At 41.5% G+C, this 14,368-nt stretch overlaps 1 protein-coding gene across 1 annotated transcript in view; it reads left to right on the top strand.

The window, feature by feature from the left end:
* The first annotated feature begins 11,333 nt into the window (after nucleotides 1–11,333).
* The window catches only part of onecut3a (one cut homeobox 3a), a 29,948-nt gene continuing 26,913 nt past the window's right edge, over nucleotides 11,334–14,368 (top strand). The window contains exon 1 of the mRNA XM_054790137.1: nucleotides 11,334–12,650. Within this exon, the coding sequence (XP_054646112.1) occupies nucleotides 11,606–12,650 (1,045 nt within the window). The 5' untranslated portion in view covers nucleotides 11,334–11,605. The remainder of the gene's footprint in view (nucleotides 12,651–14,368) is intronic.

Below are 14,368 nucleotides of genomic sequence, written 5' to 3'. Positions count from 1 at the left end.
CACCCAATGGCCAGACAGAGCGGGCGAACCAGGACTTGGAAGCCACCCTCTTCTGCGTCTGCCATCAGCACCGTGCCTCCTGGTCCACCCACCTCCCCTAGGTGGAGTACGCCCACAATTCGCTCATCAGCTCGGCTACAGGTATGTCTCCTTTCAAAGCAGCATTTGGCTACCAACCCCTGTTGTTCCCTCCACAGGAGATGGAAGTATCTGTGCCGTCCGTTCACCTGTACCTCCGCCGGGCCCAACAGGCATCGTTGTCACGTACGGCGGCCTGCAATCGTCGCCTGGCTGATCGCCACAGGACACCCGCACCTGACTACCAGCCTGGCCAGGAAGTGTGGTTATGGTCCAAGACTTACCATTAGCGGGGACGAAGGAGAAACTGGCACCAAGATTTGTGGGTCCGTATACCAGACTCGGTCATCAGCACCGCCGCTGTGAGACTCAAGCTACCGCCATCATTCAAGATCCACCCAGTGTTCCATGTTTCCCGGCTCAAGCCAGTCTCCTCCAGCCCACTGTGTCTTTCGGCTGCGCCTCCGCCACACTTGATCGGTAGTCTACCAGCATATACAGTAAATGCCATCTTGGATTCAAGGAGAAGGGGTAGGGGGGTGCAGTATCTGGTTGACTGGCAGGGATACGGACTAGAGGAGCGTTCCTGGGTCTCCTGCTCCTGTATGCTGGACCCAACACTCATCCGCAGCTTCCACTCTCTCCATCCCAACAAACCAGGTATGCCGCCAGGGGGCGCCTTGTAAAGGGGGGGATAATGTCATGCTCTGTGTTTCTTGCTCTTCTACCGCCTGTCTGCTCTATGTGGTAGTGCATGCTACCCTGCAGAGGCGGAGCTGATTGAACGCACCTGCAAGCAATCACCGGCTCCTTCATGAGCTGCTGCTAGGCAGCCAGTTTGTTCCTTGCTGTCACCTGCTCATGCCGTTCCTGCTTTTGTGGTGTTACTCACTGGTCTATTGTTGTACTTTGTATTGTTCCCTGCGTGCTATCCCGCAGTGTATCCTGCCATTCTTGCTAAGGTTAGTCCTGATTCATTTTCTGCAGTCCCTTGAGTTTTTGTACAGTGTTTCTTCTCCTGCCCTCGTTCCTCTTTGGCAGCGTTTTTTGTTCCTTACCTTTTTGGCCATTGGCCTGTGTATTTTTGTTAGATTTTTTTGGATTGTCCGGTTTTTCTCCTGTGGGAGCAGTTTTCTTGGGATCCAAACCCCGGCCGAGGCCGAACGTGACACTTTTATTGCAAATGTTGATCCAAAATCAGAGGAGAATGTCAGGGGTTGGTGTCAAAAAAAGACATTTATTGGCCTATCAATTACTTGTTTTTTGCCATTCACTGGAGGTCTGGAACATAATCTCCATGAAAAGCGTGGATCTACTGTACTCCCAGCTTAGTGTAATGTATGGAACAAAAAGGCTGATTCAAATACTCCACGTAGAATGAAGCTTTACTTAAGGGAATAAGTAAGCGTTATAGTGTGTTTTTAAGAGCGTATCTTTTGATCTACACTTAATGTCTGATCCCCCCTGCGAGGAAGAAGTGTGAGCTATTCTTTAAGCCTAATAAATCCAGCGTTAGCAGTACTTAAGAGAGGATAGGGGAGGATGGTGGGGGTTACATGCTTTAAAATCAGGAGAAGAAGAAGCGTGAATAATGCTCTTCAGTAAATAGCTTGTGCAGAGGGGATCATACACACACATTATAATATGTAGTTATTCTAAGCTCCAGCCTATGAGGAATGTTAAATGTATAGATAATAGAGGATGTGCTTAATCCAACACATCCACAGAACAATAGGATAATTTAAAAGGCCTGTTCAGGATGTCATTAAGAAAAGAGGCTATTTTAGAGATTAAATTCTATCTATTTGTGATAGCCACACTATACCATATGTAGCAGTACACTGTATGTATACTACATTTGTGCCAGATATCTGTCTCTATATTAAATCTATACAATATCTACTCCACTCCCTGGGCACTTGATTATGAGCACCGTACATGATTTTAGAGCTTGTGCATTGGATGTTTAAGTGTGCCTAATGAGGGAGTGTTTGTTTATTTTATATATACAGTATGCCTATACAATACATTATATACTTCATTTCTCTCACACAATTCATAAAGTCTATCTATACTAAAGTATGTCTCCACTCACTGGACACTTCATTAGGAACACCTGCGCGATACACATACAGGACAGTATACTTCATTTCTCTGACATAATCAATAAAGCATATACATACTATATATAGCTATATATACACAATGTATGTTAACACTCATTGGACACTTCATTAAAAACACTTACAGAAGCTAACGGATATTGCATTGACTGTGCAAGTGTACCTAATATCTATCTATTCTCTAATTTTTCAGACATAATTAGTAAAGTCTATCTTGAATTCAAATAACTATCTAACATAAATATATCTATAGACCAGGGGTGGGAAAACCTTTTGACTCGTGTTAATTATTTAATTAAAATAATTGTCCAGTGGGCCGGACTATATAAATAGGTATTCGATACACACACGAACACACACACACACACACACACACACACCCTATTTTATGCCCATAATTATATAAATTAAATAAAAATAAAAGTCCACCTAGAATTACGTCTTATTTTATCTGTAAACGTTTCATACAATCTACTATATGTGCTTGTTTCCCTTTTTTCAGGAGCACTTTAAACATCAGGCCACATAAAAAAAACAAATTGAATTTTTTTGAAGTTGTTTTTACTCAATAAAACACCCGGAATGTACATGAATAAAAGATGTGTGATATACAATATGAACTATGAATGATAAAACATTGACTATTAAAGAGTACGTAAACACCCCTCCTTTGTTATTTTCCAGACAATGCAGTGGGTAGGTTAAGTTGTATGTCATATATGTGTTTGTGTTTGTCACCGTGGGTGAGGTAGTTGTCTGGATCGCTACACGTGGAAAGCTACTTAAACCATCAAAAGGTTGTCACAGATTGACTCTGACTACTTGCAAGTCATGTTGCCAGCATGTATGTTAAAAGTTTGTATTAAATACTTTGGAAGCATCTGGCGGGCCGGATTCAAACGCTTGGTGGGAAGGATGTGGCCCTCGGGTCATAGTTTGCCCACCCCTGCTATAGATTAAATGTATTCTAATGCTAAATCTATACTTGCATAGCCTACTGTTTGTGATAAATACACTTTAATAAAACTTATCCTAAATAGTGTATACAAACAGTATACATTGTAAATCAAAACTATTTTGATAGAAACACTCTTACTACTGGTCTACTTCTCTTCGTGCCATAAGTGTGAATTCTATACTCACCAATATGTACAGACTGTTTCTCCTTTATCCTTTATATTAAATATATGAAATATTCCATAGATAGCCTACTAGTCTGTTTTAACTGGACAAATCATTAGGAACATTTCCAGGAGCTTATATCTTTGTCATCCCTGTCGAGTGTATCCATTCATCTATACGGTCTAATCCTGGGGGTCTCAAATCGCACATTTTCCAGTGGTCATTACCAATTCCAGTGGTCATGAATTCATTAAGGCGTTTTGTCAAGGAAATGAGGAAGAACATGATAATTGAAAGCATACAAATGATGCATTCATTAAAATTAAATATCAAAAAGACCACAAAATCAGGAGCTTATATCTTTGTCATCCCTGTCGAGTGTATCCATTCATCTATACGGTCTAATCCTGGGGGTCTCAAATCGCACATTTTCCAGTGGTCATTACCAATTCCAGTGGTCATGAATTCATTAAGGCGTTTTGTCAAGGAAATGAGGAAGAACATGATAATTGAAAGCATACAAATGATGCATTCATTAAAATTAAATATCAAAAAGACCACAAAATCAGCTATTTCGCTTATAATTGTAATGAACACATTTCAAGGAGGAAGATGCTGAAAATATTGCTCAATTTTACTTCAAAATAAGTCAGACATAAGTTGTATATTACACGTTTTAGTGTAATTTTTGACTTGCTGTCTGCGACCCACCCACAATGGATCCGCGACCCACTTTTGGGTCCCGACCCACGGATTGAGTACCACTGGTCTAATCGACACTAACCCATTTTAGCTAATACTCTATACTTAATTTTCTGCAGATACTGCTAGTCTATTTTCTCGTATTTGCTTTGTTTATCTTCCATACTAAATATATTAGGGATGCTCCGATCAATCGGCCACTGATCAATATCGGATGATTTCTGTAAAAAAGCATGTGATTGGTTTATGGCGATGAGCGCCTTTCAAAGCCAATCACAAATACCAATCGGCATGCGGCAGCAAATCCTACATGTCTACTGTGTCACGTAGGGTTGCCAACAAAATGACGTGTCTCGTATTGAGCTTGACACAGGCAACGCCAATCAATGCAAGCGTGTTTGATCAATCCCTTACCAAACCTATCTTCGGTCGACTACTCTTGCATCTTTGTTTACACGATTTGCCTGGCTGTCACTGGCTGTACATGCATTGGCGGCAGCTAGGCTAGCTATCTCGCATTATCTGCCTAGCTTCTGGTCTTCGGACTACGAATGTGACTTTACACCACAGTGGCATTTTGTTTTTAAAACAAACAAGCAATGCGATTAGTTCAGAGCTTGTTTTTGTCCCACGGTGAAGCCACAAGTGGATATCACGTTCATAGGGTATGTACTAACTTTTTCAAGTGTCATTGAACAACTTTACTATCTTTTTGTCATTATACTAATTATGCCTTGTCCTCCAAACACTAGTTGTGTGTGGTTGTTTAATGAACACAGACACATAGGGTGTCCAGACTTATGATGATGATATCATTACAGGGGTCTCCTATCTCACAGGCAGATTTTGAGAAGCTCACAAACGGTCAAAGAATATTTGCTTCAACTCTTAGTAGTTCTTTATTATAACTGTTGAATTCAGACTTTATGCCTTTATATGATGACAAATTAGCTCACAATAGCATAAAGACGATGGCCACACTGTTTGAGTGGAGATGTGCTTGGTAAATAAAGTAGTGTACAATTGAAATGTTGCCAGTCATAAATAAAACACAAATAGCTGACAGCTCTCATAGTGATGAAAGTTGGAGACCCCTGCAACCTGGACACTGAGTTTATTCTGTTTTAAGTTGAGCAGGACAAGTTTCTATTTAATAAAGATATTTATTTGTATTACTTTATTCTGTTAATTTTGTTATCTTGAGCTAACAATAATTATTGAACCATTTATTTCCCATGTGTTTGTGTTACTCCGAAACATGCATCAAATTAAATTCATGTTTGTGTCAAATACCACAAAGATCATTTCACACAAATAAAGGCAAAAAAAAAAAAAAACACAATCAGCCCAAATGTTTATTTCTTAATAATTACCTATTTGCCAGGGTCCCTTGGAATTGTCTAAAGGTGCCCCTGACCAAGAGCACTCATCATAAATAAACTGAAAAATGTACAGTTAATCCACGTGATCGGTATCGGCCGGGCTCACTCATGGATCATCGGTATCGGAATCGGCAGCATAAAACCCTGATCGGAGCATTATATACAACAGTAGTTAGTAAATAGATTTCTATTTGATCATCTGCAATAATACTATCTATATTACACACAAATACTCACTGAATCTACACAGACTAAAATGTATAGGCCAACTATTCTTATACACTAACATTTACAGATTTGCTATAAATGCTGCTGTATTACACACACACACACACACACACACACACGCACACGCACACACACACACACTTTTTTAAACCAATGCCACTGAAATCGCAACACGTTGATACATTTTTTTCAGATGGCTTTTTTTTATTCAAAAGATGGGAACATGCACACAAAATACGATATATTACCATAATAAAGAGAGATGTTTTTTTTTTAGTTGTTTAAAGAATAGAATAATTCTCCTGCCATAAACTGGAAACCTAAATTTTATCTGCATGCACAGTCAAATGTGTGGTAAAGAAAAGCTTTATAGAAAAATAAAATAATCCGTGCAACATTCAGTAATCCACCCCAATGGATCAATAATTCATTGAATGTGTTTGTGATTAGTGTCCTCCCACTGTTTGAAGTGACATCACGAGAACACACCTGACTGATGCATATTTCTTTCACTAACAGCCTGCATGCCAACATTTAAATAAATAGACACGACTTTGGTGACCTTTGGGTTGATTTAAACGTTGATGTGTTTTATTTTAAATGTGAATTATATTTGATCAATGAAAACCTGATGAATAGTTTGAGCTTTTGTCTGGTTGCTTTTGTTGCTTTTGTAACCTGACAAAAAAAAGACTAAACATTGATGCTCATAAATGCGAAAATGCATAAAAATATTATTGGAAAAACAATTTCTTCTAGATTAAATATTTGCATTTGCATCGTAAATAATTGCTTGTTATTATTACATTTATGGCATATTTAAAACTTATTATAAATTGTATATAAATAAAATTTGTGATATTGATTGCAGCCTTTCTGTGCAAACAGGCCTTTTTAGGCACTACAAAACATTTCCAAAAACTCACACGTAAGTAGGCCATGCTGTACTGTACATGCTGTACATATGTATTTATCCTTTACATATATAACATAGCATTTCCCATGCAGGCATGCAATGAAAGCGAGAGCAGAGAAAAGACGTGAGGCCGATTCTCTTTGCCAATCGATCAGTCTGCAGATGGATCGATATGCCACCAGGGCTATTGATCAAAGCTCGCTCCCTCTATTGCCGGGCCGCTTTCAAATGCAAATGTACCTAAATAATAATCTATCGCAACACACTAATTCCTTAACAAACTGCAGGCAAACGCTCTACAAACAGTATAACATTCAATGCCAAAGTGATTCGTGCGTGGCTCCCTTTTTGTTTCTTTCTTAAAAAAAAAAAAAAAAACTACATAAATTGTCCTGCAGACCCGAAGCGACCTGCTTTAACGGTTGACTGCCTTTTAAAGATTTAACAGGACAAACATGTAACGTGTCCAAAGATGCAGGCGGACATTGATTCAAATCCCGAAGACTGTTGAAAGTTTGCAACAAGATGATAAGTCGCAGGGAAGAGGGGAAAAACAGCAGAAAAAACAGCATCGGCTCAGACAAATGCGTAAGATGTTTACTATTATAACTAACAATGTGATAGGACATCATTTAACTTACAAGCATAAAAACTCAGTGTGTGTGTGTGTGTGTGTGTGTGTGTGTGTGTGTGTGTGTGTCGTGCGTGTGCTCGGAGGCCTGATCAATGGCACATTACTAAACACTGCCTACTTAACTTTTGCCAATAGTCAAATTCAAGTAAATATACTTTAGAATACATTAGGCATGATGCATCAGCCACAGAGTCTTTCAAGAAGTCATGAAAAGATTAGTGTGTCCACAAGGAGTGATTTCTTCAAGGGGAAGTATAGACAGAGGCTTGGGAGAGTGCGTCTCGACAATAAGTGTGGAAATAAAAGCTGGGAAAATTAATTAAGAATGCAATATTGACAACAATAATAATACAAAAAATATAGATAATGCAAATAATAATAGTGCACTGAAATGTTTAGAGACCACGGGTGCATCATTTGAAATAGGTCAAAGACAAAATTATTCTTATTATTATCACGGTTGTATTTTTTTTTAAACAATGCATTTTATTTTGCAGCTATAGGACTATCGATCCTTCAGAAGCTGCTGGGTTCATCATTGATTATGTGATCAGCAAACGACAGCAGCGCTTTAAGATAACAAAATGCTCTGCAAGCCAAAAAAAGAGCCTGGAATGTGAGCTACAAACCAGTCAAGCTCAATGCACGTATTAAAATAACATACATTCTATCTTGTGTAAGTGCAACGCTCATACTGACTCACTGTGTAGTAATTTCATATATTTACTGTGGTAGAACTGCTCTGCATCTCATATGTAGTTGTATTTTTTGGAGGGGGTATTATAAAAAGTTTTGTCACCTGCAAACCACCTCAACAAATAAATATATTAAAAAAACACCTCTGTCATTCCAAACTAGGCATTATTGTGAAATTGTTTTGCTATATACCGTTAGATTGGGCATGTGTACCTAATAAAGTGACCCGTTAAATATGTATATTAGTCCATTTGTGTAAGCAAGCTGAAAATACAACATAATATGAGACAACACAACAGGACTACCATCCCTGCATTGTGTTTGACCTCTTGTATCTAATATAATAAAACAAGAAGGACTTTTTTCCTTATTCTTACGAGTTCTGAACTTTCCATTGTCTAATTTTCCGTGCACTAAAATTCCTGGTAAATTAGAGAAGCCGGGAATGAGAGACTTTCCAACATCCATCAAGCCAGCACCGCCGCCAATAAGCTGCATTGGCCGGCTGGCTGAGCACAGATGACGGATTCGCTGCAATGCGAAGCTTCGGTAATTCATTTTCGATAGCGGTGCTTGCTGGGATCAATAGAGAGACATTAACCCAAGCGGACACTGTTGTTGTCTTCATGATAACAGAAGCCAAAAGTCGCCATCATCATCACCACCTCCCTCGTTTTTGGAGTCTTGGTGCCAACTCATGCGGTCCACTTCAGATCATCTTACAGATGTCTTTGACCTATACTGCAGGTAATCCTTTTATGCGATTTGCTCATGATTCGTGATGCCAACTGCTTTGGGTTTTTTTTTTTTGCAGTCGAAATCTTAATGGTCTCATTATTTTTGCATAACATCGGCATGTACAGTACACCACCTATACTCATTTATAAGAGCCTACTAATAAACAAACAACCCAGCAAGCATATACAGTATATGTAGGCTAAGTATATCGGATATTTCAAATGCATTTAGATTTTTAAGGTTCCTGCACTACATTTTAAACCTTATTATATTGACAAATTGTTTCCCATCTGGGCGCACTAGTGCAGCGTGATAGTGGATTCATTTACCTTACTATTTTTATGGTGAGAATGGGAAAACGTCAAGTAAATTCAATACCATTCTCCATCCTGCGCATGCGCAATCCATTTCCTGACGCCAAACGTGTTGCTGCGTCTGTATAAACATACACACATACATATTTGCAGTAGTCACCTGGATATATCGACGCATCTCCTCATGATCCATACACACTTTGACAGTGATGGATCACTGACCGGAATGACGTCACTGAGTAAATAAGCTTCAGGGAAGTTCTATAGGTGTGTAAAACTGTGGATTTTAAGTATTAGGATATTCATGTCTTCTGCATTATTGTTATTTTATGTAAAATCTATAATAATAATAACGGATTGGATTTACATTGTGCTGTTCTTGACACCCAAATGTCAAACTTATTGTAATATAATAATATATTTTATAACATCGGCTAATGGATAAGGTACCAAATTTCAAAATTTGGGTCGTGAGTTAATAAAGATTCTGAAACAACCTGATGAACAAGTGTGATTTGCTTTTTCTTTGCATTTTTTTGCCATTTAAAAAAAAATTATTCTACCACGGAAAAGTATACTGTTGATGGCAAATAATACAATAATGCACTTAAATGGTAGTAAAATAACATTAAAGAAAATACAGTAAAAAAAAAAAGCAAGCAAGCCCAAAAGTTGCTCCAGTGAGCACAAGTGTGATGATAACCATAGAACAGGAAACGGACCTTAGGCCTATATGCAATACAGGAAAGGGTCTGGCAGGTCAGCACAACTAATCAAACAAATATATTGCAAATATGGCAAAGTGAAAAAGTGGTTCGAGTGATATGAGGTCTCATGCACCCTCCATGCAGGCCCTAAAGCTTCTCTGGATTTCGCTTGCACAAATGAAGTTAAAGGTTATATTTTTGGTCCATTTTGCACACACCATGTAAACGATACACCATCATGCGACTCTCAAATCCAATATTTGCTTTTTAGGATGAAGTAATTAAGTACCTCTTGGCAAAGAGGAAAAGTGTGATGATTACCATAGAACAGGAAATTGAACTTATACGACTCTGGCCACATAGTACAATATAAATAACACATTTATTCAAAAATATGCCTCATAAAAAGCACTAATTGAAAAACTGTCAGCGTTGCATAAGATATGGGCACTTGTGCACCCTCCATGCAGGCTCTAAAGCTGATCGCAAGTTCTAAAAGAAGGTTTATGTGATTACACAATTGCATACATACAATTTTTGGCACATTTTGCCCACACTATGTGAACAATATATTATCATGCCACTCTCAAATCCAATATTTGCTTTTTAGCATGGAGTAATTATGCACCTCTTCGCAAAGAAAAAAAGTGCAACCATAGGAAATGGAACTTACATGACTCCGGCCACAGCAATGACACAATTTTTAAAAGATATGTCGCACAAAAATCGCAAATTGAAAAACTGTCAGTGGTGCATAAGTTATGGGCACTCGCACACCCTCTGCAGACTCTAAAGCTGTTCAGGAGTTCTAATGAGTGTTTGCTGTGCTTACACAATTGTGGTTAAATGCTTGTTTTTTTTACACATTTTACACACACCATGCTTGCATAACATATCATGCAAGTCTCAAATTCATTATTTACTTTATAACATGAATAAATGATGCTTGGTAAAGAGTAAAAGTGTGACGATAACCACAGAAATAGAGCATAAATGAACTTACATTTAAATTTACAGGAAAGGGTTTGACTGCTCAGTAAAGAGCAATTCAATTGAAACATTACAAAATTTAAAACTGTTAGTGGTTCGAATGAATGGGCACTTGTGCACGTTCAATGATCAAGGCTCTAAAGCTGTAAGGTTAAAGGTGCGTGCATTTTGCACACACCATGCTTGAATGATATACTGTATGGCATGCAACTCTCTCAAATTCAATATTTACTTTTTAGCATGAATAAATGATGCACCTCTTGGTGATTAAAGCCACCCTGCAATAACAATAAATATCACATGTTTAAAGCTCTACAGGGTATTAATATTTAACCCTTCACCCCAATGCCTGCATCACATGTGCTCCTGCACCTTAATGTTATCAAAAAGTCCACCCCTTGTTATCCTCCTCAAAGTAAACGTTGCACACTCAAAGCTGAGGATTACTCAAGAATGTTCTTTTTTATCTTAACTAGTGCCGCCTAATGCAATCTTCAGGCAGGATTTTGAGGTTCAGTTTGTGACCCATGACACTATGAAGTGACGTCACGTTGACTCCCTCCCTTACCCAGAGTGGACAAGAGCGCGCGAGTTCGAGGATACGCCACGGGGGTGCGCACATGCGCACAGGCTGGCTGTAATCTCAGCATCCAGACACACACACGCACGCACGCACACACACGCACACGCGCGCGCACACACACACTTGCATACAGACAGGGTGAGGAGAGAAAGGCGAGAGCAGTGGAAGGTGCATGGAGGAGAGAGAGAAAGGAAGACATCGCAGAGAGCGGCACCACTAGGAGAGGACCATGCTGGATTGACTGCACAGAAGCAACCACAATCAATGGCTCGCCTTTGAAATCGTTCAAAATTTATCGGAAAGGAGAGGAGCGGGAAAAAAACAAGCGACGACGAGACAGCGCGAGAGAGTGGGGTGGAATTAAAGAGTCCCCCCTTTTTTCCTCCCCAAACATGGAGCTTACAATGGAGAACATTGGCAACCTGCACGGCGTGTCTCACTCCCACCAAAGCGGCGACCTCATGAACTCCCCCCATGCACGACAGTCGTCGGCGTCCCACCGGAACTTGGTGTCCTCTCACGGCCGCTCGGCCATGGTGTCCAGCATGGCCTCCATCCTGGAGGGGGCCGGCGACTACCGTACGGACCACGCACTCTCCGGGCCCTTGCACCCGGCCATGACCATGTCGTGCGACTCGGGCATGAGCCTGAGCAGCACCTACACTACGTTGACGCCGCTGCAGCACCTGCCACCCATCTCCACCGTGTCGGAGAAGTTTCACCACCCGCACCCGCACGCTCACCACCACCACCCGGCGCACCAGCGGCTGGCGGCGGGCAACGTGAGCGGCAGTTTCACCCTGATGAGGGACGACCGCAGCCTCGCCTCCATGAGCAATCTCTACGGTCACTACCCTAAGGACATGTCCGGCATGGGCCAACCTCTGTCACCGCTCTCTAACGGTCTCGGGCCTTTGCACAGCTCCCAGCAGTCCCTCGGCGCCTACGGCCCGGGAGCTCACCTCTCCAATGACAAGATGCTCTCCGCTGGGGGGTTCGACTCCCACGCAGCCATGCTCTCCAGAGGCGAGGAGCACTTGGCGCGGGGCCTCGGGGGCCACGGAGCCGGGCTCATGTCATCCCTGAACGGCATACACCACCACAGCCACCCGCACTCTCAGGCAAACGGCGCCATGCTGTCAGACCGCGACCGGCAGACGGTGGTGGGGGGCGCTCAGGGGGGAGGCTCCGGCCAGGTGGAGGAGATCAACACCAAGGAGGTGGCGCAGCGAATAACGGCCGAGCTCAAGCGTTACAGCATCCCGCAGGCCATCTTCGCCCAGAGGATCTTGTGCCGCTCCCAGGGAACTCTGTCCGACCTGCTGCGGAACCCTAAACCGTGGAGTAAACTCAAGTCCGGCCGGGAGACCTTCAGGCGGATGTGGAAGTGGCTCCAGGAGCCGGAGTTCCAGCGGATGTCGGCGCTGAGGCTTGCAGGTGAGTGACGAGGCAGCGCACCGCTCAACTTCACAGCCCGAACCCGATCAATTAGTAGTCAATGTGGCGAGACTGTCAATGACGGCTCAAACAGACATTACTGCAAGTTATTAGTCGATTGTATCGAGTAAAACTTGGTTTGGGAGTTCAGTGTTGGCCTGTGGGAAGGGTGAGGGGCTTGATTCTGTTTGATTGATGTTATTAGCGTAAACGCATGTGGGGGTTTTGGACATAGAAAAACAAAATTATGCTTTTTTGCGCACAGACGCATATGAAATCATCTGACTATCCCTTTCAGCCTGATGCAATGCAATCGGCTTACAAACAATACCGTACTTTGCACCTAAAACACTCAAATCTATGCATTTTTGCAAACAAGGCCTGGTCTATATTAGAGATGAGTTTGGAGGAGGAGGGGGGTATGACCTCCTATGGATCAATACTTCAGGTCCAGGCGTCCCCTTTCAGAGTGGCGCTCAGATAAATGATCGATTTTGATCCACGGAGACAAAAACAGATGCGCCTCTCTCCAAAGACAGGGGGCATTTTGCACAAAAAGAACCGAAAAGTCGTATATTTCTGCAGGAAAACGACGCTTTCTTTAGTGGTCTAATTTCACACTCTGCCTAAGAGGACTTAAATGAAAACACTTGAGGTTGCAGGTTAAAGCACACATCCCCTCTCATCGACGCCTGTTGTTGTTAAACGGCCGTTAGACGTCAATCAGCCCCCCCTTTTTTGTGCATCGTATTTTAAAGCCAACACTTCAATTAAGGCAGATAGTGTGGCATATTTTAGTTCCAGTCGATGCCTTATTGAAAACCACTTAATTGGCATGTAAATTGCTCCTCTGCCCGTTTTAGCTTGGGTTCTGGTAAATAAAGATTTAAACACCTGCACCCCCCTTACAATTGTCTCTTTAAGTGCCACCCTGTTAAAGCTAATTGGGCTGTGGGGTTTTATATCTTCCACACACTGTGCATCGGGATAAAACACGCCGATATCCGTGGAGAGTAAAAGACAAGTTCCTGCTAATGTGTGCTTAAATCTATTAACGCTGTAGAAAGCCTATAAAGCATAATATGGTTTTATTTCAATTATTTCTCCAACATGGAGCCAAAATGGCGTGCATAGAAGGACACAATGACAAATGACTTGTATGTAAATGTGCAGGAGAATTATTTTACTGATTGCATCTAAAATCATCATTACCCCGGTTGCATGCGTGGGCTGTGTGTGTGTGCGTGTGTGTTTGTGTGTGCGTGTGTGTGTGTGTGTGTGTGAGGGGTGGGGGTGTACTATATCCTGAAAGTGAGGCTGGCTGGGCCACATCAATCAATAACTTCAAATTACTATTCCAAATTCATCACAGTCACACAAATCAATGCAGCCGCCCTGCTTAGCTAATGTGAAAATGCCACTGTCTGTACATGCACACACACTCACACACACACACACACACACACACACAGAGATGGGCCACGTCCCGTTTTTAGGGGGACTGTGCATGCCCTTCACGCCTAATGGGGCAAACAACCAGAGGCTCCAATGTGGTCCTCATGCGTGTACACCCCCACCAATTTTTTTCCAAACAAATCGACCCTGCTTTTATTTTAAATACAATCCTTTTTTAATATAAACGTTGACAACTAGTGTGAGCAAGACACAGCAAGATTGGTAAGATGACGTTAACGCTGTAAACAATTCGTCTTTTGCAT

This window comes from Dunckerocampus dactyliophorus, chromosome 10, assembly GCF_027744805.1.
Source record: "Dunckerocampus dactyliophorus isolate RoL2022-P2 chromosome 10, RoL_Ddac_1.1, whole genome shotgun sequence".
In the NCBI taxonomy this organism is placed as follows: Eukaryota; Metazoa; Chordata; class Actinopteri; order Syngnathiformes; family Syngnathidae; genus Dunckerocampus; species Dunckerocampus dactyliophorus.
Note: the sequence above shows the minus strand (reverse complement) of the source record. Positions and strands in the feature narration are given on the sequence as shown.